The sequence below is a fragment of the Eurosta solidaginis genome, chromosome 5 (assembly GCF_040869045.1).
Source record: "Eurosta solidaginis isolate ZX-2024a chromosome 5, ASM4086904v1, whole genome shotgun sequence".
NCBI lineage: Eukaryota > Metazoa > Arthropoda > Insecta > Diptera > Tephritidae > Eurosta > Eurosta solidaginis.
The window spans coordinates 156,474,963-156,501,924 of NC_090323.1; the positions used below are offsets into that span (position 1 = coordinate 156,474,963).

The 26,962-nt window shown below is 38.2% G+C and overlaps 1 protein-coding gene across 2 annotated transcripts in view; it reads right to left on the bottom strand.

The window, feature by feature from the left end:
- PVRAP (PVR adaptor protein) overlaps positions 1 to 26,962 on the bottom strand; it is a 308,071-nt gene that overhangs the window by 56,531 nt on the left and 224,578 nt on the right. For both annotated transcript variants that reach the window (XM_067792172.1, XM_067792171.1), the window contains 4 exons: positions 23,875 to 24,028; positions 23,308 to 23,585; positions 13,482 to 14,246; positions 6,626 to 6,731 (listed from right to left, as the gene is read on the bottom strand). In XM_067792172.1, the coding sequence (XP_067648273.1) occupies positions 6,626 to 6,731; positions 13,482 to 14,038 (663 nt within the window). In that variant the 5' untranslated portion in view covers positions 14,039 to 14,246; positions 23,308 to 23,585; positions 23,875 to 24,028. The remainder of the gene's footprint in view (positions 1 to 6,625; positions 6,732 to 13,481; positions 14,247 to 23,307; positions 23,586 to 23,874; positions 24,029 to 26,962) is intronic.

Consider the following 26,962-nt stretch of genomic DNA (forward strand, 5'->3'; position numbering starts at 1 on the left):
GGCCGTAGAGGTATTTGTGAAAATGTTTAATGCACTCTACCAATGCCAACAGCTCTCTCCGTGTAACGCAATAGTTCCTCTCTGGTTTTGCAATTGAACGGCTGTAATATGCAACTACCTTCTCTTGTCCATCGACCGGTTGTGATAAAACGCCTCCTATAGCATATCCGCTCGCATCTGTATCTAGAATAAACGTTGCTCCTGGAATCGGGTATGCCAACATTGGGGCAGTGCACAACCGCTCTTTCAATGTTTGGAAAGCTACTTCTTGCTCCTTCTTCCATTCAAAAGCTTTATTTTTCCTTGTTAGCTCGTGGAGACTATGGGCTACGCTGGCAAAATTTGGTACAAATCGGCGGTAATTTGTGCACAGCCCAAGGAAACTTCTCAATTCATGCAGATTCTGTGATCTTGGCCAATCCTTTACTGCCTCTATCTTTTCATTCGCTGTACAGACACCTTCGGTCGTTACCTTGTGGCCCAAATAATTTACTTCCTTTTTTAAACAGCGTACACTTTTTGGGACTTAACTTCAGACCAGCGCCAGCTATTGTCTGGAAAACTTCCTCCAAGTTTTTAAGATGTTCATCAAAACTCTAGCCCAATACGATGATGTCGTCCAGGTACACCAATCATGTTTTCCAATGTAGTCCTTTCAGTACCTGGTCCATGAGTCTCTCAAAAGTAGCTGGTGCATTACAAAGTCCAAAAGGCATCGCTGTAAATTGTCAAAGACCATCACCGACACTGAAGGCTGTTTTCTCTTTATCTTCCTCCTTCACCTCAACTTGCCAGTAGCCGCCTTTCAAGTCCAGTGTGGAAAACCATTTCATACCAGATAGCGATTCCAGAGCGTCGTCAATTCTTGGCAACGGGTAGCTATCCTTTTTCGTAACGTCATTCAACTTTCGGTAGTCCACGCAAAACCTCATTTTTCCATCCTTCTTCTTTACAAGTACTACCGGTGAGCTCCATGGACTAGCTGATGGTTCGATGACGCCGCTGTCACTCATTTCTTGTATGATTTGACTCACAACTTCCCGCTTCGCCAGTGGAACACTACGTGGAGCTTGACGGATCGGCCTCGCATCTCCAGTGTCAATTTGATGTTTCACAACATTGGTGCGGCCTGGTTCGGAACCATCCTGGTCAAATATGTTCGCGTATTTTATGAGCAGTTGTTTTGCCTTACTCTGATAGGCTTCCTCTAGCCCATGCGTCCATGCCGTGATATCATTTGAAAGATCAGTATTACTAGATGAAACGTGTTCCTGGAGCTGTTCACAGTTAATAACTACTTCGGCCTCTTGGCATTTTCCCAAAATAGCTCCTTTGGTCAAATTGAATGGTGACTTGAACTCATTGAGTACATCTTGTTTTGTCATAGCCAGGGTTTTTCCTACAAGTATGTTCAGTGCTGGTTTATTTGCTGCTTCGACAACCCACAATTTGTTTGTCCCACAATCTCCATCAACCTTTGCCCAGATAACTGCTTCTGATTTTGGTGGTATTTGCTGACTCTCTTCCACCGGCACTCGTTTACTGCTGTAGCCTCTCTCGTAGCCGAAATTAAGTGGCACATCCATGTTCTTATATCGGATCGTCTTGCTTTGCATATCGATCTTGATGCCTTTGTTGATTAAGAAGTCCACTCCAATTATGATTTCATCAACAATACCTGCCACTATAAAATTGTGAAGTACCGTGACGTTCCCTTTCTACTTCTCCAATTACCTGGGTGTCCTCGCCCGTTGCTGTACGTAATCTTGCTCCAAGCAATGGTCTTATCTTCTTGTTGACTAAATCTGATCGAATGATGGAATGGGATGCACCCGTATCTACAGTCAGTAAACGTTCCTTTCCATCCACATGTCCTCCGACAGTAAGATTGCTTGACCTTCTTCCAATTTGCGAGATAGAGATTATGGGGCATTCAATTGAGGGAGCCAGCTGTCGCCCCTTGCTGCTGACTCGCTTTAGTTTAACGATTGAGTGGATTTGGAGATTTGCTCGTCTCCTTCAGCTCTGCGTTTACGACCACCCACATTGTTGGAGCTATTGGAATTGCTACTGCAATGACGTGCAATGTGACCTGGGTTACCGCACTTGAAACATTTCATAAATCCGGCATTTTTCTGTTGTGATCCTTTCAGAGCTTCCAAAATTGTATCTACCCACTCTGGCCTTTCTACTTCCACACGATGAGCTTTGTATGCTGGTTTACTCAATAATGACGCCGTTTCCTGAGTCAATGCATGGGATACCGTTTCAGAAAATGTTTGCTTTGGGTTCGCGTATGTGGCTCGCTTCGTTTCGACGTCCCGTATGCCATTTATAAAGCTCTGAATCTTCACTCTTTCAGTGTATCCCACGGGTGCATCCGCATTTGCAAGATGAGCCAATCTTTCAATGTCCGAAGCAAACTCCTGCAAATTCTCGTTAGCTTTTTGGTAGCGGTTTTGCAATTCTATTTGAAATATCTGTTTCCTGTGTTCGCTTCCGTATCGCCGTTCTACAAAGCCATCAATGCGTCATAACTGTTCCGTTCGTACTCTGGAACAGTTTGTAAGATTTCGGCAGCTGGTCCTTTCAATGCTACGAAGAGTGCGGCAACTTTATCTTCCACATTCCAGTTGTTCACAGCTCCGGTCTTCTCAAACTGTAGCTTAAAGACCTGGAAAGGAACAGAACCGTCAAAGGATGGTGTTTTTACCTTTGGATTACTCACTGAAACTGCTGGATGATTTAATTGTAACTGCTCCATACGACCCTTCAAATCATCGACTTTTGCCTGAAATTGAGGGAGTTTTGCATCCTGCGCTTCCAGTTTTGATGTAACCCTTGCTTCCTGTGCTTCTAACTGTGAAGACATTTGTGCCACCTGCAATGATAAGCGTTCCTCTTGTTCTTCCATCTTTGATGTTATGCGTGTCTCCTGCGATTCCAGTTGGGATGCCATATATGTCTTCTGTTCTTCCAATTGCGTTTCCATCTTGGATGTAATCTGTGTTGACATTTCTGACATTCGAGTTTCTTGTGCTTCAATCTTCGATGTTATTGGTGTCTCTTGGGATTCCATCTGTGATGACATTGTCGATGTTTGAGCAGATATTGCAGCCAAAACCATGTTCAAGTCTGTGCTTGAAACTGTCTGCGATGTTTCGTTTTTCTCTTAAATTTTTGTTGTCTCATCGCCATCAAGATGAAAGACATACTCTTCCACGTCAATTCCTTCTAATTCCATTGCCTCTCGTAGTCGTGCCTGAAGTTCGAGTTTAATGCCGGTTTTATTCAATCCACGGTTCTCCAACTCCTTCTTCAGTTGCGGGATCTTCAATTCACTTAAATTTGCCATGTCCTTGTTGTCCTCTAGAATTTATTCAACAATTCCTCTTCTGACACCAATTGTAACGAATTTGCTGCAAATCCTCTTATTTGCCCTTTTGCCATGTTCGTATCGCTAAACTGTTGAGTAAATAACTTCAATATTGAATAATGGAAAAATGGCCTTTATTAAATTACTTCACAATAACACTCAAACTTTGCAAACTGATTGAAACTCTACTATCAAAATAATACTGCTATTGCTCGGTAGATATCGTCTTAATCGAAACTCAAATCAAACTGAATTACAGCGCCTCTACATCTGTCGCCTTTTATACTCTATGGTTTCCTCGTTCGCATTTTTCTAGAATATATATATATATAAATGAGCTCTCAAACTTCTCAGCTATAACTAAAATTGCACAATTTTATACATATTTTAGGCGCTTCCAAAATCTACTAGTCCAGTAGCTCTCAAACTTCTCAGATATATGCATGTGTTAGTGCATTGACTCTCCGCTGCTCGTATTCGTACATGGTACATATGTGTAGACGCAATTATTTATTCGTTTATGTAGATACATAAAGATTGAATTATTGATGTGAATGTTTGTAGTTTACAGTCTCTCGCGCACACATAGGCGTATAAGTAAATGCATCTGTGTGTGACATCTCTCGGCTGCCTTATATATGTGTATACATGATTTGATTATTGACGTAAATATCGCTTAGCATCGCCTTAGTGATGGTATAGCTTAGTGATGCTAATATCCGTGACAATATTTATGCATGTTTGTATTTGTCGGTAAAAGTAGTAGTCACAGTGTAAGGAAATCCCCTGTAGCGACAATACGCAGCTATGAAATGTTACAACAAAGCAGTTGGTTGTATTGATTGGTAATAATGTGGACGAGGCAACGAACTAAGCCCAGTTTATAAAGCTGCCATCCGCGCCGTCACCCTTATCAACGTCACTACTACCATAAAATATGCAAAAATTGTAGTGAAAACGTTAAACTTTCGCAATTTATTTGATGTACTTTGAGCTTATTTTACCACAGATAAACATGTTGGATTCTGTAGAAACACACATACAGCTATTGTCAAATAAAGAGACAGACGAGTTTCATACCCAGCAAGTACTCGTACCCAAGAGTATTATAAGAATATCGAGATAGATATAGACTTCCCTATAACAAAACTGTAGGGATCGAAAAGTTTTGATTGAGCTGTAGCCGTTCGTTGACACGATACCTTGAAAAGAAATTGAGATATCTTTCTGAAATTTTGTATACTGACTTATCTAGATTCAGAATAAATTAGTAGTGAACACGGATGAAATCTAACGACAACTCTGACCTCTTTTTCTATGTCGAAAAACTCGAAAAAGAGAAAAATGCAACAATTCATTCCCAAGGACCGATAAAGGGATGAAACTCGATAGATGGGTTAATCTTTCAACCCAAATAAAGGTTATGTAAGCTTGTAGTGGCCGGTAAATAAAGATCTCACATAGACTGAATGTGTCCATAGTGGCACCTGAATTTGTTTCACGACCAAACGATAAATACCCGGACGTATGTTATAAAATAACTCCGTCCTCTTGGAAAATACTAGAAGTTTTCTTGACCTAGCTTAATTACTGCCTCGAGATCTGGCAACTCTGTTACCCGCAGTAGGTGGAGCTCTACCCTCGTGAGGGCAGGAGACGTACACACAATGTGCTCAACCGTTTCTTCCTGCAGATCGCACTTCTTACATCTACTGTTACCGACGAGGTGTAACTCATAAGCATCTGACGCCAGAAGGCAGAGCGAAGTTAGTATGCCCGTCGTAAGTTTTATGTCTTCTCTCCTTAGAGATTTAAGCAAACTTTGTGAGTCAAAAGTCGTAGGATTTGTACATGATTTTAGAAATTTTGCAGCCTAGCGTTTGTGTCTACGCCTTTCCTGCTTGATGGATCATACGCTACACCTGTCTTCTTTTGATTTATCCAAAATAAATTGGGACACTTACCGTCGAGCCATCGAATACTGCACCCTCCTTTGCCAACTCATGGGCCTTTTAGTTACTTTCTATCCCTTTATGACCAGGAATACAGTAATTATGTAAGTTCCGACCTGAGTGAAGTCTCTCCAATGCTTGCACGAGATCTAGGACCCTCAAGGATTATTCTGCAATAAAGCATTGAATATCCCATATGAATTCGAACTTGGAAAACGTTCTTATTGCCCATTAATTTTTGCTGATACTGCTCGCTCTTTATTTGGAATGTAGACGTTGTTACACAATTATTTCGCATCATCCCTTCACTACTGTGTTACCATTCCCGTAGTCTTTTTATAAGTCCCTGGACTGTATCTTGATTAGATAGGACTTTCCCCAGTTTTGTAGTTTGGCTGGAGTATTCGATTTCCTAATGTAATTTGTTCTGCTGATTTCACGTTCATCGATACTCAACAGATCTTTGTATTCGTCCCAGCACTACTTGCTGTTTGCACCTTTTGTCACCATAAAAATGTCTTTACCTGTCCTCTTAGAAGAGTCTACCTTTACTACATCATGGCGGCTTTGCTTTTGCCTTGAATTTTCTCAGGGGACAAGTTATATTCAACGTAGTTGTCAGCGCATTTCATAAGAAGTTGTTGCACTACTCTAACTCATCTATCGTGGTAACCTCTTAAGGTTACCCAGTATTCCTGGAATTTGTACCAATCTATTTTCCAAGCGTTTCTAATGGTTTCCCTTCGCTACCCTCTTTAGGGGGATGCCGAATCTTATAAACGAACATCCTGTTATATAATGCTTATAAAGCACATTAACATATCATGAACGGCACCCCTGTTAGCCACCTGTATATTACTCTATAGTATAATGGGGCCTTGTACTGGTAGGAGATGCGGTCTCGTCGTATCCGAAAAAAACTATTTAAAAAATAAAAATAAATGTAAGGCGCGATAACCTCCGAAGAGATCTAAGGCCGAGCTGCTTTCCCAATTTGCGTCGTGCTCCAACTTGATTTTCCTTACAAATTGGCCGGACGGGACCTACATGTTTTATGCCTACTCCGAACGGCATTGAAAAACCTTATTTCTAAAATTTTGATGTTGCTTTGCCCGGCACGCTACCATCGCACCACGGTGGCCGCCGAAAAACTATTTATATCTGGTAAATACGACATACATATCTACAGAAGTATCTGCATACATTTATTTTATATAGCACCATCTTGTTCTGCCCACATTCTGTGCATGTTTTTATAATTTTTTTTTATTTTTATAAAAGTGTCAATAGTACTTACCAACGGCGGTTTGTCGGCCAAACGCTTGCAATTATTTAACTCTGTGGGTGAGTTATCCTCGTCCGAGCTGGGTGGTGTACGCACAGTTTTCTCGTTATCATTGCAGCTGTATTGTTGTTATTATTATCGAGTATGAAAGACATGCAATAAGAAATGAAGAAAAGATGGGGGAAATATATAAATAATAGTTAGCGATTGAAAATATTATAGACATACACACACAAACGAATATTAAAACAAGAAAAATGTTCGATTGAATAATTGAAGAAAATGTTGTTGACTTCTTTATGAGTAAGCATAATGGCATTGTTAAATATTTATAGTCGAGTTGAAGGAGCAATTTGTTGTGGTGGTTTGGGATGTTTGGACTGTGGTCGTATTATGTATGTACATACATCTATGCAGGAAATTACGTAAATGTTTATGGTGTTTTCTTTCCTGTTTTTGCTATTTTGTTGTTTTCTGTTTTGTTGGTGTGATTTTTATGAGGGTTGCAACATGTGATTGTGGCCATATGCATAACCAAAGTCAAAGTAACCGTTAAGGAATGCACATGTAAGTGTTTTATGGTGCCCTTTTTCCTTACACATCCGCTTAATTTTTTTCATTTTGTTGAACTTAACATTTCAAGATAATCAAAATTGACAACTGAAGTCCGTAAATTTCAAAGCTTGTATGAGTGCTTTCGTTTTATGAATATTTATATCTATGTTCGCTAAGTTATTGCTTTGCTTTCCCGCTCGTTTGTGTTTGGTATCTTTAAGGGTGTGCACTGGGCTGAAGGCGTGTATGCTTTTGTAAATTATTCGATTAGTTATATTGAGAACTACGGACATGCTTACCCGCAACGAGGTTTCGTTGAAGTTTTCAATTTCATTTCCTTTTTCTTTTTGTTTGGAAGTTTTTCATGTGAGACGTGTTAAAGTTTCCTTTTCCACTATAAATTTAATTGCGTTAATAACGTATGAAATATGTTGTAAAGCATTTTATTGCATTAGGTAGTACTCAACGTTTTTTAAAGATAAATTATTTAGTTTTAAATAACATATATATTTTAGTTATTTTTTAAACATATACATATAAAGTATTTTCTGCTGCAGTTAATCTTCTTTCAAACCCGGGAGAGAGAACAAAGATAAAAAGGAGGGGGAAGAGTCTATCACCATCACTTGCTACATAATAGTTCAGACATCTTGGAATGACATAGGAAAATGGGCTCAGCGCATTTTTTTGGTCTAGACGGAAAATCCCGTCACACCAAGAATACAACCAGGGGGAGGATCTAACAATTAAAACCTCTATAATAACAGCGGGTTTTGCCTCGTTCGCATATTTCTCCTAAGGTCTAGATAATTCACGAATATGGGACAGTTGTATAGCATACTTGGTTATTTAGCTATATGCGTGTGTATATGTGAGCATCAACTTCTGCTCTTAGGTGATGACTACATATGTGTATGTGAGATTATTCTTCGTCGCCTTCTATGTACGTGTGTAAATGGTTTATTTTGATGTGTTTATGTACACAAGTGTGGCTGCTTGCTTTATTGTTGTGCATTTACTTACTAACAGCATAGTGAGGCTAACATTTCCCACAATAATATATGGAAATTCATATTGCAGTTCAAGCATTACAACCGATCCTTAAATTTGAGAACAATAGAATGGGTACCATTTTCTTGCAACTCCAGCAAAAAAAAGCTAAGTTTCCATTTATAGACTCATATATAACGTTAAAAATTGTAAGGTGGGTTTCGTCGAAGGCTGGGGTAGCACTCAGCCAATTCAGAGTCGAAAAAGGACACCTATTTCCTTTTGAAATGAACACACGTCTATTTGTTGTTGGTATTTGGTAAAACACATACACACCGTTGCAGAGAGGTAGACCTGGCCGAGGAATGGAAGGTGGTAATGGCATCCGCTCACACGCATGGGGTGCGGATCTTACTTTGCTGGTGGCTGAGCTTTCGCGCATCATGAAATGCAGATTATTTGCATTTAAGTAGAAGTGGATATGAAAAGGTTGAGAATTAAACGCCGTCTTAGCTAGACGATCGGTGCGCGAATAAAATGTTTGCCCATTATTACTTGCATTTGTCAGTGCCAGTCATTCGCTTGCAACCAGCTGTTACAGTGCTGGCGTATGTAATAGGGACAGTGCATTGGTTACAGTGGAGTGCATGTAGAAAATACTTGTAATGCAGGTAAAACGGCATTACAAAACTACTGAACTGCTTAGAACAACAAATATAATGAAATTTTTGCTAGAACGATACTGTCGACTTAGAACTCGTAAAAAAATACGAGGCGCGATAACCAAATTCGTGGACGAGACTCAGAACCCGCAACGACGGAAAATATGTGTATCACGGCTACCAGTGCCAGGACGCCGTTTGAACTTAAGGCGAAGAATTGGTTAAAAGCTAGCATCAAATCGATTGAAAAATATGATAGAAGTACGAACGCCTCCAAACAAGATTAAATCCGCTTTGCACAATCTATCAAAAAAAAAAAAAAAGGATTTAAGCTGCCGCATAAAACTAAATTCGATATAATTCCTTCCTTTAAGCTGACATCAGGAACATACTATTGGTATTGGTATCACTGATATGAAATTCTTTATTAATTCTGTATTTTCTTAAGTGGATTAAATGACGAATGGGATATTGCGGTAAAGAAAAAAGAAGATAAAGTTTTTTCTATGGTTAGAGATGTTCTGCATCCTTATGATGTCAGGAAAACGCAGTGAATTCGAGGTATCCTCTACAAACCCCTACGCAGATATCAATACTGTGCTGCGGTTAAAAGTTCAACGTTTTCGCTGACTACGTCATGATAATACTACCATCACTCGCTTTTGATAAAAAGGTTAAGGGGGTGGAATTTTACTTAAAATCTCTTGGTATTACCAACAATCGTCCGTTATCGTAGAGAATTGGGTTAATATGAGGTGGCCAAAATTGTTCAAGTGGTTAGACGATAATCAAAAAATGAAGCTGATACTGATAACTGTTAAATTACGCCTTTGACTTAATCGTTGTTTGGGAAGATTACTCTCGGTCGGTTTCTGCCTCTGTTACCTCAAGAGAGCAATGTGGTTGAAAATCAATATAGGGCAAGAGTCTGATGAACCTGCTTTTTCATGGATCGCGACGCATTTTATTTGCATTTTAAGAGTTATTACTTCACAGTGATGCATTTTATTAGCCTATCCTTCACAAGATCATCCTGATCATTTCACGGTTTATATCTCTAATAAATGGATTTCTAGGTTTTTTCATCTTCTGTCGAACGTTGTTCTGATTTCAGTGTACCTACGTTTATATGTTGCATTTTTGAACTTCTAACCTTTTGCAGGGGTAAGACCGGATAAAGTCGCGCATATCATTAGTAAGGACCACGCTAATGAAGACTTATTAAGAAGTGAATCACTTAGACATGCATTTTCAGGAGGGACATAGCACCCCGAAGAAAATTTTCTCAGAAAATACCAAATTTCTCAACAGTCTTACATTTTTATTGATAATCTTTAATGGTCTTCCTTTAAAAGATTGTAGCTCACGTTCTAGCCAGCTGTGAATAAATGGGAAATCCTTCATATAAACAATTTGTCATAGCCGGCTGGTTATAAATATGAATTAATGTGTGACCAACTTGAAAAAGCATTTTGGTGAAACAAAGGCATTTCACAACTACGCAAAGCTCTTAAACGATTTTTTGAATACTTAGAATTTTTGGAAAGCTTTCGGTTAACTTCCGAAGTTTGGAAAATACTGAAGCAATTTTTATCAATTTCTTTTTTCTTTGGTAGTAAAAGTTTGTATACATTTTGTAACCAACACTGTGCAAATCAATCCCAAAAGCATGCGCAAATATTTTCATAAAAAAAAAAATGTTTTTCTAAGCAGGGTCGCCTCTCAGCAGTGATCTGCCAAACACTTCTAGTCGAGCCTCTCGACATTGAATTATGCAAGTTCCTGTGTTGACAGAACTTATGTCGTCTATTTTTTTAGTGTTTTTTCACTATATTGCCTTTCTACTGATACTTCACTCATAACAAATTTTTCACAAATTATTAAGTAAATTATAAACAATGGTTCAACTATATGGTTGGCTCATCTGTAAAGCAACAAATTATGTCTGTTCATATTGTCAAAATCTTTGTATTGGTATTAGGCGAATGGAATGAAATGAAAACATAAAACATAGCAGTTTTTGTGTGTGGTAAGAAAATGTTGTCAATGTGTTGGTTTCATTTTGAGTTTGCCGTCTCCTTTTGAAATTGGTTAATTCTTTGTAGTTTTATAAATAGAACAAAATCAAATATATCAGTTCCTTTGAAACCGCCACCAACAAAAAGCATAACTTAAACACATCATTACATACAAACAGCTGTCGCCTTGTCCGTCCTGATGTCAAGTTGTTTAAATTTTTACCAAACTATTAAATAAATTATATAATTTTATTCAGAATATTTTATGTTTTCATAAAGAAATCTCTTCTCGCAAGGTTCTCGAATCTTGAAACACTCGTTAGTTTCGCGAGCTTCTCAAAATTCAATTTAGGCGCTGTATTAGTTATGTTCCAAAATAAATATTTTTTTTGTGGTTTTGTGAAAATTTTTACTTGTGCTCAAGAAGAAATCGTATATAAAATCTCCAGTGCGAGCTTTACGAGAATTTCGAGATTCGAGAATCTCGCGAGAAGCCGAGACTGGCGAGAAATTTTTTCTCGAACAAACTCGATAATTCGTAAGCTCTATATTGAATCTTAACACCCTTCGGATAAAAATTGGTCAAAAGTCAATGTTAATTTTGAGAGACCTTCATATAACTCATATAAAACTGCATTCTCAACAGAATTTATAGAAATCCAAATAAAAAGTATAACATTTTTTTCGAATATTATAGCGTTTTCTTTTCTGAAATAAATTGTTGCCTAAGTAAATGGTAAAACCTTAATAGCGTTATTCCTACCCCAGAAAATGTTCAGCATTTATAGTGCATACAACGAATATTTTAACTCACCATATTCACTCATATTAATAGAGTATATGTGGAACTTAAGAGCGAATTGAGAGTTTCACAGAGTTGCATTGCCACACCGCCATTTTATACAGGGTAAGAGTGTAACGCTTTGCGTTGCGAACAGGCAACAATTTTCACAAAAAAACGAAATACCCCGTAAAGGCGTTACCTGTTTTTTAGAATAGAACAACAACCCTTGCGCGGCGTACAAAAAGCATAACACTTTAGCCAGAAAAGGAAACTCTATTAGATCCATTTTTTTACAAAAATTATTTCTTTGATTTGATAGTTTTAATTACAAATATCTAAGAAGTTTTTGCTTAAAGCAGGGATCGCCAAAAGCTTTTTGTGGAAGCGTGACCACGCCTACTTTGAAATCCAAAAATAAAATAAAAATGGCGACGGAGCTAATAAAAAGTACACTGTAAAAACTTCGAAAATTCATAAAATACGATTTTTTTAATATATCTATCCTTTGGCGATTTTTTCATACGTCGCTTTCTATTAATGTATGTATTATGTGTTTTAAATATGAGCCAAATCGGACTAGAAATACGATTTTTTTGAATATCTCGATCCTTGCGCCAACTAGCGGCAATTTTTTTTATAGGTCGCTTTCTATTTATGTATGGATTATTTGTTCCAAATATGAACCAAATGGGACCCAAATACGATTTTTTGAAATATTTCGATCCATGCGCCACCTATCGTAGTTTTTTTCTTATTATTGCATTGTCATCGGGTTCTGAACTACATTCCAAGTTTAACACTTTTAGCTTATCGGGAAGTTACTTAAATTTCGATTACAAAATTCTGTTCGCTACACAGAGTCAAGCTAAATAAACCCGTTTTAAAAAACACGACTATTATTTATTATATTCTATTAGGAATTTAATTATCTTCTTACTTCAAAATTTTCACTAATTTGTGGTTTTCATATTCAATTTTTAAGTTCAAGTGAAGCGAAATAAATTTTTGTCAGTGCATGTCTCTTCTTTATTTTGTTTTCTAAAAAAATAGCGACAACCAATCAACGATCAATGGTCAGTTGGACTTGGTAGTTTTCTAAATTAACGCATCGCATTGTTTTCTTGAATGCATTTAAAAATACTTCTAAAGTTTAATTTAATTTAAAATTTAATTGTTAAATAAATCAAATAAAGCTTCATTGTTTTTGTACAGGTGCACCAAAAATATACCCAAGAGTATTATATCAAAAGTAATTTTACAAGAAATTATAGCAGTTTAGTTCCTAATGGGCACATCATAATACATACATTCGGTTGTTGGCGAGAGGATAGAATGCGTGCGCGCGGGGATGTGTGGTGCGCTTGCCTATGCGGTGCGCTTCCCTGAGCGTTTTACAAAAACAATTCCGTGAAAGCGCTTATTGGAGTGATGATCAGTGACTTGAAGTATCAAAAAAAAAAAAAGAACAGTTGGAATAACGAAATTTTATAAGAATCGCCACTGCTGTTTTCAGTTCACTGCTATATATTTGTTCCATACCGCCCGCAAAATAAAAAGAGGTTTTAAAGTTACTTGCGCACTTATTTATACGACGATGACATCATATTATATTGAATGATGAGTCACCATTAAATACTTATGGGTTTAAAGTTTGACCATTTGTTTGCTTACAATAAAGGCACGTGCCTTGGCCATTCAATTTTGATAAATTTTGTATATTTGCTGGTACTTTCGAGGTTTGCTGAGCTTTATATTAAGCATATCCGCAAATCTTTTCTGCCTTTCAATATTAGTGTAGAATAAAAAGATACATATGAATATATATACAACAAAAAATTTTACACTTTCACGTTACTCACTTTAAATTCGCTTGCGTTAATAAATATACTGGACGCCGTTTGCGCCCCATGGCGTCATCATGCAACACTGGCGTTGAGGGTCGTGAATTACATTCCCCACCACCACCACCACCAGCATTAAGCAGCAGCTGCGGGGGTGATTTGTGTCGTCCACCATCCAATGTTGAAATGCCATTGCAATTAATACCACCAATGGATTTGCCAACTTTATGCATATTTGTGAATGAATTTGAAATTGTCTGTTTTGTGCTGAGATTGCTGGAATTCTTTTTGCGTTGTAATGTCTTGGACGATGATGCGGACAATGAACGAAAACGCGGACAAGTCAATACAGCAGCCAAATTGACAGCGATGCGATTATCGAAACGATTGAAATAGCGATTGTTGTCATAGTTCTGATGTTTGGTGTTGCTATTCGAATTACTGTTGCTGTTGTTGGTCATTGTGGTTGGAGATATTGTGGTTGTTGACGTGGTTTCTGCGGCATTAACAACTACCGCAGCGTCCGTTGTTGTAATATTGCTGTTATGCTCATAATCCAAATTATTGTTAATCATTTTTAATGCGAATTTATGCGTCGCTTTTGCCAATTCTATGCTACAGGCGAAATTATGATTGTATGGGTTGTAGAGACTTTTTAATTTAAAAAAAATTTTTTTTTTATATACAACGTCTGACTATCTCTGCTCAATTTAAGCGTTATCTTTAGCACTCTTTTGTACAGCAATTTTCATGATACTTTTATTGCCTCATTTTTGTTGTCCTCTGCTTGTGTAAAATTAAATTTTTTTAAATTTATGAATTCACCAACATACATGCGACCATTAAACTGTGGGTGGTAACTGATTTCCGTCTGAGGTTAAATTTGCTTCTTCTTCATCATTTTTATCATTCCTTTGGTTTCAAGCACATTTTATGCCATATTACCAAAGTTAATTCATGCGTTAACTGACATCACTTTGCACATAAATATGAACAAATATAATAACAACAACTACAACAATTATAACAAATACCCATGGCAGGCATCCAAGGGCAGCCAAAGCGTTAAGCCGGAAGGAAGCAAACGCTGGCAAACCGCAAAACTCACAAACAACAATGGCAATGAGGCATTGCGTTCACTTCAATCACAAAGCCAATGCAATGCACAAAACGCTACAGGGGAGGCTGTGGGTTGTGAGAAGGGGAAAGAGGGAATGTTTTCATTACTTCCACAATCAGAGGCCGGTGAAGCAAAATGACTTGGCAAAAATACGATGCATGGTAAGGATTCGTAAAAAGGGTGGCGGTTGGCAAGAGGAAGGGATTTTTTATATTTAAAGAAAAATGCCTTTGTTTGATTTTTAAGCAAAATTTTCACTGTTACTAATGGGTTCGAATGCTAATTAAAATGTTAAATTTGAAATGATACTGATTGTTCTAACAATTGAAGGCAATAATGCAAATTGTACTCGTCTAGTATTAAAAACTCTGCTTCCGAGGAAACACCATGAAAAAATAAATGAAGTACACTTAATGACGAAAAAAAACATTTCGACCGCTGAGTGAAATATCATGTTATCTCGACAGCCGTTTCGAAAATATCCTATCTCAGCAAAATTCCTAAAAACGCCCTATTTCAATCAATCTATATCTCAGAATTGGTTTCAAAAACGCCCTATTTCAGAATTATGTATAAATAAATGCTGTTGGCCACCGCGGGGTGATGGTAGCGTGCTCCGCCTAACACGCCCGGGGCAAAGCAACATCAAAATTTTAAAACAAAGTTTTTTCAATTACAAGAAAATTTTTCTAACCGGTTCGCCTCTCGGCAGTGATTGGCAAGCACTTCGAGCGTATTTCTGCTATGAAAAGCTTCTCAAATGAAAACTCATCTGCCTTGCAGATGCCGTTCGGAGTCGGCATAAAATCATGTAGGTCCCGTTCCGCCAATTTTTTGGGAGAAATTAAAAGGAGCACGACGCAAATTGGAAGAGAAAAGCTCGGCCTAAAATCTCTGCGCAGGTTATCGCGCCAAACATTTTTTTTATACTCAGCTGAGCAGAGCTCAAAAATGATCTGGGTGAAAAAAATAAATTAATTTAGCCAAGTCCGTCCGACCATCCGTCTGTAAACACGATAACTTGAGTAAATTTTAAGGTAATGAAATTTGGTATTTAGGTTCCTGGGCGCTAATTTCACATCGCTATTTAAAATGAACGAAATCGGACTACAACCACGCCCACTTTTTCGATATCGGAAATTTAGAAAAACCAAAAATGTGCGATAATTCATTACCAAAGACGGATAAAGCGGTGAAACTTGGTAGGTGCGTTGACCTTATGACGTAAAATAGAAAATTTGAATAATTTTGGACAATGGCCGTGGCACCGCCCACTTTTAAAAGAAGGTAATTTAAAAGCTTTGCAAGCTGTAATTTGGCAGTCGTTGAAGATATCATGATGAAATTTGGCAGGAACGTTACTCTTATTACTATATGTCTGCTTAATAAAACTTAGCGAAATCGGATGACGAACACGCCCACTTTTAAAAAGAAATTTTTTTTAAGTCAAATTTTTACAAAAAATTTAATATCTTTACAGTATAAAAGTAAAGTATGTTAACATTCGACTCCAACAAAATACAAAGATAAAAGAAAATTTCAAAATGGGCCCTCTTTCATTTAATTTGTCTAGAATACTTTTAATGCCATAAGTCGAACAAAAATTTACCAATCCCTGTGAAATTTGATAAGAACATAGACTCTATGACTATAACTGTTTTCTGTGAAAATGGGCGAAATCGGTTGAAGCCACGCCCAGTTTTTATTCACAGTCGGCCGTCTGTCCTTCCGCTCGGCCGTTAACACGATAATTAGCGCAAAAACGATATATCTTAACTAAACTTAGTTCACGTACTTATCTGAAGTCACTTTATCTTGGTATGAAATATGGCCGAAATCCGACTATGACCACGCCCACTTTTCAGATATCGAAAATTACGAAAAATGAAAAAAATGCCATAATTCTGTACCAAATGTGAAAAAAGGGATGAGACATGGTAATTGGATTGGTTTATTGACGCAAAATATAACTTTAGAAAAAACTTTGTAAATGGGTGTAGAAGAAAAAAGGGATGAGACATGGTAATTGGATTGGTTTATTGACGCAAAATATAACTTTAGAAAAAACTTTGTAAATGGGTGTAGAAGAAAATGAAAAAGTTCTGCAGGGCGAAATCCAAAGCCCTTGGAATCTTGGCAGGAATACTGTTCGTGGTATTACATATATAAATAAATTAGCGGTACCCGACAGAAAATGTTCTGGGTCACCCTGGTCCACATTTTGATCGATATCTCGAAAACGCCTTCACATATACAACTAAGAGCTACTCCCTTTTAAAACCCTCATTAATACTTTTAATTTGATACCCATATCGTACAAACACATTCTAGAGTCACCCCTGGTCCACCCTTATTGCGATATCTCGAAAAGGTGTTCACCTATAGAACTAAGGCCGACTACGTTTTAAATAATCATTAACACCTTTCATTTGATACACATGTCATACAAACACATTCCAGGGTTACCCTAGGTCAGGGATGCACCTTAACGTTAAGCTAATCGTTTATCAAAAAATTTCCATCGTTTCCGTTGAAACACTTCAAAATATTATCGATAAAGAAATTAGCAAGATAAATTGTATCTCGTTTTTAACCGAAACGAAAAGCCTTCGTTAACGTTAAAAACGTTAACAAAAACGTGATACTGTATGTTTGAATTGTGCTGGCAATGCTATAGCCATGGTGAAGCCGTAAGGTGGTAACAGCGAGCGGACATACACACACAAACTCCATGTAATTTGTTTGTGTAATTCGTTGGTGGTAATGTCAAAAATACTGTGAGAAATGTTCGTACTGTCAAAATTCATGAGAAAAGTTGCAATCAGCTTGGCTAATGCTTTCACCTTTAATGACTCCGCCATCAATCAGCTTTGCCAGCATAGTTTGAAATTAATAATCAACATAAACGATTTGATTTCGTTTTGATATGGCAGAAAACGAAACAAAATCATTTCGTTAATTTAACGTTCTTAACGTTAATAAACGAAACGAAATGACTTTGTTTCGTTTATTAACGTTATTTATCGTAACGAAATGATATCGGTTCGTTGGTTAAGCATGCCTGCCCTAGGTTCATTTTGCTAAATGGTGATTTTCCCTTATTTTGTCTCCAAAGCTCTCAGTAGTGAGTATGTAATGTTCGGTTACACCCGAACTTATCCTTCCTTACTTTTTTTTTACAAATAAATGATGTACAGCAAGAGCTATGTAGTTAAGCATATGAGACAGCTACGCATACATGTAAACAGTAACGAGGGGCACAGACGACATTACACACTCATGTACACAGAACCAAAGAGCGCGTATGGCAATACGCACATATATATCAAAAAACAACTGCGAATATGAAATGCAGAAATATGGGAGGTAAAAAAGAAGCTTATCGAGAATAAAGTCTTGTCCCTGGGATAAATATTTGATGTAGCTATTTATTCGCAGTTCAGTAAATCAACCGATAACAGAAGGCGCAGAGTAATCGATAATTTCTTAAGATTTGTTACAATATTTTTGGCTGAAAAAGGCGACTTCCAACTGATTGCTGAGATGGGGTGACATTTCAGCAAGCTTAGATTTCTGCAAGAAATTATCCTGAGATGCCTTTTTACAAAAAAGATTTCCAGTTTCAAATTGTCACCCGAAGTTCTGAGAAAAGTAAACGTATCCAAAAAGTTGAAGTTTTTAATAAGTCATTAGCTCTAAGAAGCAACCAGATGTGAAAAAGTTATAATTTCTAATAAGTTGATAAGTTGAGAGGAGGGGGGGGGGGGGGGCGTGTGTAGAAGCCCACGAAAGTGGGGAAAGCTTCTGACCGCCATTCACCTGGGAATGGCCAGAGCGATTCTTTTGCATGCGGTTCAAGCAGCTCACTACTGCCGGTCGCTTGCGGCCAAGTATCCTCTGGGTAGCCGCTAAACACCCGTTTAGCGGTGAGCTAATGTGAGAAGGCGACAACCTGGCTAGGCCACTCTGACATAATCGGTTTAAGGGCTAGCCGGGGGAGATTTCATCGGCAGCGTCTGTACACCTCTAGGTGCGGCTGCAAGCGGGCGTCTGTCTTGGAGCACGCGGCTCGCTATATAAACGTGCCAAGTAATATTTTCACCCCCGCTGAGCGGGTTGTGCGCTGGGCTTGGGACCCGCCACGTAAAACCATACTCCAATGAAATATAACAACAAGCCTCGGATAAATACACCCTCTATTGATGACGACCAATGCAAACGTTTGAAGGGCAATGAATTGAGGGCATGCACCTGGAACGTCCGCTCCCTGAATGGGATTGGTGCAGATGCCCGGCTGGTTGATGTCCTCGTCAAAGCAAAATCTGACATCACCACCATCCAAGAAATGCGTTGGACGAAGCAAGGAAGAAAGAAGATCAAAAATTGTGACATATATTGGAGTGGCCATGCGAATAAGCGCAGTTTCGGCGTCGGATTCGTGGTGGGAGAGAGACTTTGTCGCCAAGTGCTGGCGTTCACGCCTGTGGACGAGCGTCTCGCCGCTATTCGAATAAAAGCAAAATTTTTTAATATATCATTCATCTGCGCCCATGCACAGAGGAGAAAGACGATGAGGTGAAAGACACTTTTTATGAACAATTAGAACGCACATACGAGCGCTGCCCCCGTCATGATATAAAAGTCGTGCTTGGCGACTTTAACGCCAGGGTGGGCAAAGAAGGTGTTTTTGGCCCTACAGTCGGAAAGTTCAGCCTACACAATGAAACTTCTCCTAACGGACTGAGGCTGACTGACTTTGCCGGTGCTCGAAACATGGTCATATCAAGCACGAGGTTCATGCATAAAAAGATACATCAAGCTACATGGCTGTCTCCTGATCGAAATACTCGCAATCAGATCGATCACGTTGTGATAGACGGACGGCATGCCTCCAGTGTTTTAGATGTGCGAACGATCCGAGGACCTAACATCGATTCGGACCATTATCTCGTTGCAGCCAAAATACGCACCCGCCTCAACGCGGCTAAAAACAAGGAACAAAAAACACAAGGAAAGCTAGACGTCGAAAAGCTTCAATCACAACAGACTGCCAATGATTTCGCAACTCGACTCTCACACCTGCTCTCTGAGGGCACAACTCATCCTGAAGGAATACAGGAGCAGTGGGAGCATATCTCCAAAGCACTTCATACTGCCGCCGAGGAAAAAATTGGTTACCGGCGGCCACGAAAAAACAACTGGTATGATGAAGAATGCCGCGTTGCAACCGAAAGAAAAGACGCTGCCTACAGGGCTACGTTAAAAGCGAGCGCGACAAGAGGAGTGTGTGAACGCTATCGTGAGTTGAAAAGGGAAGCGAGACGCCTTTTCAGGAAGAAAAAAGCAGAAGCAGAAAGGCGTGAGTGCGAGGAGCTTGAGCTGCTAGCCACCAGGAATAACGCCCGAAAATTCTACCAAAAAATACGGCGACAGACGGAAGGTTTTAAGACCGGGGCAAACTCCTGTAGGAATGAAAACGGCGACCTTGTAACTGATGTCCAGAGAGTGCTTAGATTATGGAGGGAACACTTCTCTGCTCTCCTAAATGGAGGCAGCAATTCACCGCGCAGGGATGAAGAACCCGATCCCGCAATCGATGATGATGGAATATATGTCCCCCCGCCCGATTATGATGAAGTTAGAATAGCAATAACCAGATTGAAAAACAACAAGGCCGTGGGCGCTGATGGATTGCCTGCGGAGCTATTCAAGTTCGGCGGCGAGGAGTTGGTAAGGCGCGTGCAGCAGCTTCTTAGCAAAATATGGGCGGACGAAAGCATGCCCGACGGTTGGAATCTAAGTGTTCTTTGCCCAGTCCACAAGAAGGGGGATACTGCAAAATGCACCAACTATCGTGGAATCAGCCTTCTTAATATCGCATATAAGGTCCTTTCAAGTGTATTGTGCGAAAGATTGAAGCCCAACGTGAACCGGCTGATTGGACCTTATCAGTGCGGCTTCAGACCTGGTAAATCTACCATCGACCAGATTTTCACAGTGCGCCAAATCTTGGAAAAAACCCGTGAAAAGAGAATCGACACACATCACCTCTTCGTCGACTTTAAAGCCGCCTTCGACAGCACGAAAAAAGCTGCCTATATGCCGCTATGTCTGAATTTGGTTTCCCCGCAAAACTTATACGGCTGTGCAAAATGACGTTGAGCAACACCATCAGCTCAGTCAGAATTGGGAAGGACCTCTCCGAGCCGTTCGAAACTAAACGAGGTTTCAGACAGGGTGACCCCCTATCGTGCGATTTCTTTAATTTGATGCTGGAGAAAATTATACTAGCTGCAGAACTTAGCCGCACTGGAACAATATACTATAAAAGCGTGCAATTACTGGCATATGCTGATGACATTGATCTGCTTACTCGAAACTGGAAAAAGAAGCGGTAAAGATGGGTTTGGGGGTGAATGAGGACAAAACGAAGTACCTGTTGTCATCGAGCAAAGAGTCAGCGCATATGCGCCTTGGCAACCACGCTACTGTTGGCAGCCATAATTTCGAAATAGTAAAAGACTTCGTTTATTTGGGAACCAGCATCAACATTAGCAACAACATCAGCACTGAAATCCAGCGAAGAATCAATCTTGCCAATAAATGCTACTTTGGACTAGGTAGGCAATTGAAAAGTAAAGTCCTCTCTCGGCGAACGAAAATCATACTCTACAAGTCACTTATCGTACCCGTCCTGCTATATGGGGCAGAAGCATGGACCATGACAACAGCAGATGAAGCGGCTTTGGGAGTGTTCGAGAGAAAAGTTCTTCGAAAGATTTATGGACCTCTACGCGTTGGCGATGGCGAGTACCGAAGAAGATTTAACGATGAGCTGTACGAGCTATACGTAGACATCAACATAGTCCAGCGAATTAAAACGCAGCGGCTGCGCTGGCTAGGCCATGTTATGCGAATGAAATATGATGCTCCGGCCAAGAAAGTGTTTCTATCGGAACCCGCCTATGGAAGCAGAGGTAGAGGGCGGCCCCCACTCCGTTGGAAGGACCAGGTGGAAAACGATTTAAACTCCCTTGGTGTGACCAATTGGCGCCGGTTGGCGGAGCGAAGGAGCGACTGGCGCGCCTTGTTGGACGGCCATAACCGTTTAGACGGTTAAGCGCCAATTAAGTAAGTAAGTAATAAGTTGACCAGTTCTAAAGATGTTTCTAGTTAGGTCCCCAGTGCAAAATTGGTGTCCATTTTAAAAAAGTTGCCCAGTTATCAATTAAGAATGTTTGTTTTAAAAAGCTCTGTAAACTTTTCCGGTTCTAAAAAGCGACTAGTCCTAATAAATTGAACAGATCTAAAAAGTAGCAATTTTTGAAAAAGTGACCAGATCTAAGAAACTGACCAATTCTAAACAAGTGGCCATCTTCAATAAAGTGATCAGTTCTAAAAGTGACCAGTTTTAGAAAAGTGGACAGTTTTAGAAAAGTGACCAGTTCTAAACAGTGACTTCTTGAATCAAAAGGGCTCCCATGGTCATAGCAATGCGCTTTGCCGATAAATGCCCGTCGAACCCTATTCTCAACGAAAAATACCCAGAAGAAAGCAGACTTACCAGAATAATGCGCGTTACTCTGGCACAACTTCGATCTGGTTATTATAATAAGTTAAAGTCTTACTTATTCAGAATGTAATATGTCTCCTCACGGCACCAACTATATCTTCAATTGCCATGTGGACCTAACGCCATTAAAATCCATGTCTCTTTGATGCAACTCTATTGGAACTGCAAGTTTCCCTGGACCTCCGTTAGAGGGCATCGATTTTAGTCGGTGAGTGATCGTTCCTAATGTATGGCGCGAGGCACTACTTGAAGAAGGAGAGGAAGATTGAAAGAAAACTGGTTCCAAATAAATAACAAATTGAAAAAAAAAAACTCATTGGCTCCATAAAGAAACACAATGCCGGTGCAATAACCGTAACGGCTTCCTAAAAAGTATCCTCTGCCAACAAGGGTTGGATCCAAAAATGTTACCAGTTCCTATTTGGCTCCCTACAACTAACACGTCCGAAAAAAGTATTCGGTTTCAAAGAAAAAACCGTTTGAAAGAAAATAACTGTCTCCAAACAATAAACAGTTTAACTTTGTTGCAAGAAAGTAACCGGTTCTCCAAATGTGAAAGCTCTAAAAATGTAACTGGTTGATAAAAGTAAACACCAAGGTTCACGGAGGGGTAAAAACTTTCTTTTTGGAAAATTAAGCGGTACGGGGACCTATTAGAAAAAAATGTAATTCGCTTTATCTCCGCAATTATTTATATAAGGTATACACAATTTTTTATAGCGATTCCATATATGAGAGGAGGTGCAGTGGGGGTGGAAGCGAGAATTATAGTGGTAGTGAGAGTGGGAGTAAGAGCAGGGATAGAAGTGATGGTTGGAGTGGGAGTGGGAGTGGCGGTAATAGTGCGAGTGAGAGCAGGTGTATAAATAGGAGTGAGAGTGGGGGCAGGAGTGAGATTGGATGTATAGGAGTGAGTGTTGGAGTGGAAGTGGGAGTGAGAGTTAGAGTGGGACGGAGATAAACGCAACAAGAAATTAACAATAATAAGAAGAAACTTGGGGAATAAAGTAGACAAGAATGGTTAATAACAATATCAATAATTTTGATAAACATGCCTCTGATATTTTTTGTTTGGCTCTGTTTTGCTACTATTAAAACATCGATTCAAGAATTTTAAAATTGGTAAAAATTTTTCTGCAAAAGGTCATTACGGATTCTGTTGAGAGAATTTAGTCGTTTCACAATTTCTTGTATTTAGTTTCAGGTTTTGGTGCAAAGTTTTGATATTCAATTTCAAATAAATTTCTTGTTTGTTTTTGTTTATGTAGTATTTAGCAAAAGCTATTCGTTATTACTAAACTCCAATTTTTTATTATCTCATTTTATTGGTATTTAATTAAATGAATATCGAATGAATAATTTTAACGCATTTGCCAATTTTTTTTTTCGTTGAATTTTGATGAGCGTTTTCAGCAATGCGATTGAATTTCTGTTGAGGTTGTTTTGTGGATATGTTTTTTTTTGATGAGAGTCCAATTTTGTGATTTTTATTGATTTTCGATTTTGATGAAAGCAGCCAATATGCATGAAAAATAAAGAAGAAAATGAAAATACTTGTCAATTATTTTATACGGTGAGGAAGATTTTGAATTGTACGATATATGTATATACTATATGTATATATGTATTTAATGTGTTTTCTTAATCCAGTGTTTTATCTACAAAAAAAAAAAAAAAAAAATCATGATACAGTCCTTTTGGCACTGCGGCATACTAACCTTTCATTTTGATCTGTGAGCTCTAAACTTTTCATTGATGCACGCGACACTGAGGTGAGTTCTTTTGCGGGATATAGCGTGGGAAATTGTGAAAGATCTACGAACTGGCGATTATGTGGTCTTTAGTATTAAGTAGTGCACATATTCCATTAACCTGAAAACCTTAGACAAAGGAATTAAGTTAGTGAATATGTATGATATCGATATATTTAAAGAGACTGGGAAAATAATAGTTTTAATTTATAAGAAAATGACTTTTAATATTTTAGGGAAGTATTTCTATGGCGACTTTTTTTTAAGTGGTTATTTTTTTCATCCTAATGCATTATGTAATAAAATCAAACAGTTATAGTCAGTAGTACAACAAAAAGTTTACGGCCCTCATAATCCGGTCGAGAATTTCAATGTAGTGTAAGGGAACATTTTTTAGTCCTATTTTGCTACTTTTTTAATACTTTAGTAATAAAATGTTCGGAAAAAAGCCAAACCCGACATTTTTCCATATTGGAAAACGGAATTGCTAAGAAAGAAAAAGAAAAATATAAAGTGAGGAAGAAAAAATAAAATACGTTAGAAGGGAGTTGGAAAAGTAAAGGAAAAATGGAAGAAGAGGAGAATGAGATCAAGAGTAAGAATAAGGGTGATAGTTTGAGAAAAAGGCAGAATAACAGGTTAACAGGAAGAGTAAAAAATAATTAAAAAAAAAAAAAATCTTTAAGTTACACGGTTTTATTGAAAACAATACTTACATTAAGTAGTAATGATACTAAAAGATAGAAAATAATTAGGTAGGTCCTAGGTACTAGTCATCACACTCCTCAGCAATATAGGGCGTTGATCAGATAATTAAATAAAAGCGTTGGACAAGTGAAATTTCTAAAAATATGATTAGGGTTCAGTTGGTCTTATATATGACTATCAATAGAAATTTGACGCGTCAACGCTTTTATTCAAATTTCGGTGATGACTAGTACCTCAGACCTACCTAATTATTTTCTAGCTTTTAGTATTATTATTACTTAAAGTAAGTATTGTTTTCAATAAAATCGTTTAACTGAAATATTTTTTTAAAGTATTTTTTTAGTCGCCTCTTACTACAGGCATACCTGCCGCGGGTATATTCTAGGTCCCCTAATATAACCTAACAAATACAATTTTTTTAATATCTCGATCCTTGCGCCACCTAGTGGCGATTTTTTCTTATTAATGCCTTGTCATAGGGTTCTGAACTATATTCCAAGTTTCAAGCTTGTAGCTTATCGGGAAGTTACTTAAATTTTAGTTACAAAATTCGCGCTGTCCGTGCAGTCTGTCAAGTCAACCTAAATTAAACCGTTTAATTTAAAAAAGATACATTTAAAAATTTATGGAAGAATGGAAAAGATAAGGAAACTGAGTGGTCCGATTGAAGAATTGTAAATGAGCAGAGGGGAGAGGAAATAAGAAAGGAAAAAGAGACTGATATTGAAAAGTGGCTTGTGGATAGATAGAGAAAGTTTGAACAAGGCCCATGAGGTTTAATCATAAGTCTGGAAGCATTTCATATAATTCTACACGTTTTCAGGGTCAGCCAATACAGCTTGTAATAACGATTTTATAAGCAAACTATTTTTTTTTGCCATCAGCTTATCTCTAAGCTCTGGGTTTTTGACGCATTGTTGCTATAAAATCTGCCGCTACATATTTTTCTACAATTAAATTTTTGTTTTCTTAATGAGTCTACCTCTTGACGCCTGGTCAATAATCATGTTGGGTATTGGTACCGTTTATCGTCAATGCCGAATTTTCGAATTATTAGCCTCCCAGATACTCATCCGCATCGCCAAAATATTCTTCTTAATCATTAGTCATTTCATTGACATCAACGGTCTGTTTCCATATTGCTTAGTTGTGGACAATGTGATATTCTGCAGATTCAGCCATTCTTTTCCGTTGACGAAAATGTTGTCATTTCCTTTAAGGAGTTCTACTATTCCAATGTGAAATAATGCGCGCAAGATTAACCTCAAAAAATGGAAATAAAGGAAGTGGGCCTTATTTCTTTTACACAAACGAAATAGTACCATTGACAAAAGGTTATACAGTTTGCAGGCTATATTTTTCTACTCGATATTTCATATTTCAGAAAGTGTAGAATGTAGTATTTTTCATGGTACTTAAAAAAATAATCAATTGTGCAATGGAGTCAAGAAGCAACCCTTGAAATTATGAGATAAAATTATGTTAAGTTGAACTGGTCGATCCATGAGAATCTCACATAGACTGAATGAGTCCGTAGTGTTACCAGAAGTATATTTAAAGACCAAACTGAAAAACCCTATCAAAAACCAGGACCTATGTTATAAATAACTTCGTCCTCCTGGCAAATACCAATAGCTGTCTAATAGCTGGAGTCTTAGCCTGGCAAGCGCAGGGCACAAGCACAAAACGTGCTCGATCGTTTTCTCCTCCAACCCGCACTTTCTACATCTACTATCACAGAGTAAGCCCAATCTAAAGGCATGTGATGTCAGACGGCAGTGTCCAATCAGAATACCCGTCATGAGTATACAGTCCTCTCTTTTTAATGATAGAAGAAAGTTTATTAGTCTAAGCTTGTAAGACCTACACATAATCTACGACACTTTACATTTAATTATGAGAGGGAGTAAATGCGACTCCATTTTGTAATATTGACTTCGCTTGTTCGTTTCATTGCATCACGGCCTTCAAGGAAGAAACACAGAATTAAAACGAGAAATTTTTTATGTGTTAGGAATTTACTTCGAGCAGTCATCCTTAGGGTTGAGGTTTAAACTATGCCCTTCTCTAAGAAGAAACTTGACTTATTAAATTAATTGGATTAAAACTATTTAAAAAAAATAAATTCTGTATAGAAAAATGCGTTATATTTGTGTATTTGGTGTTAACTTTATAAAATTTGCTGCCTATTATATAAAAATCGGCTGATGCTGTCAAATTGGGCAAATTAATTGTAACGGTTACTGTCCGCTTCTTGCGATCTCTTCATCTAATTCAACCAATCAAATGCTATTGGCAGAGAGCATCAAATGCACGCACTGTATTTTCTTTTTGAATTTCATTATTT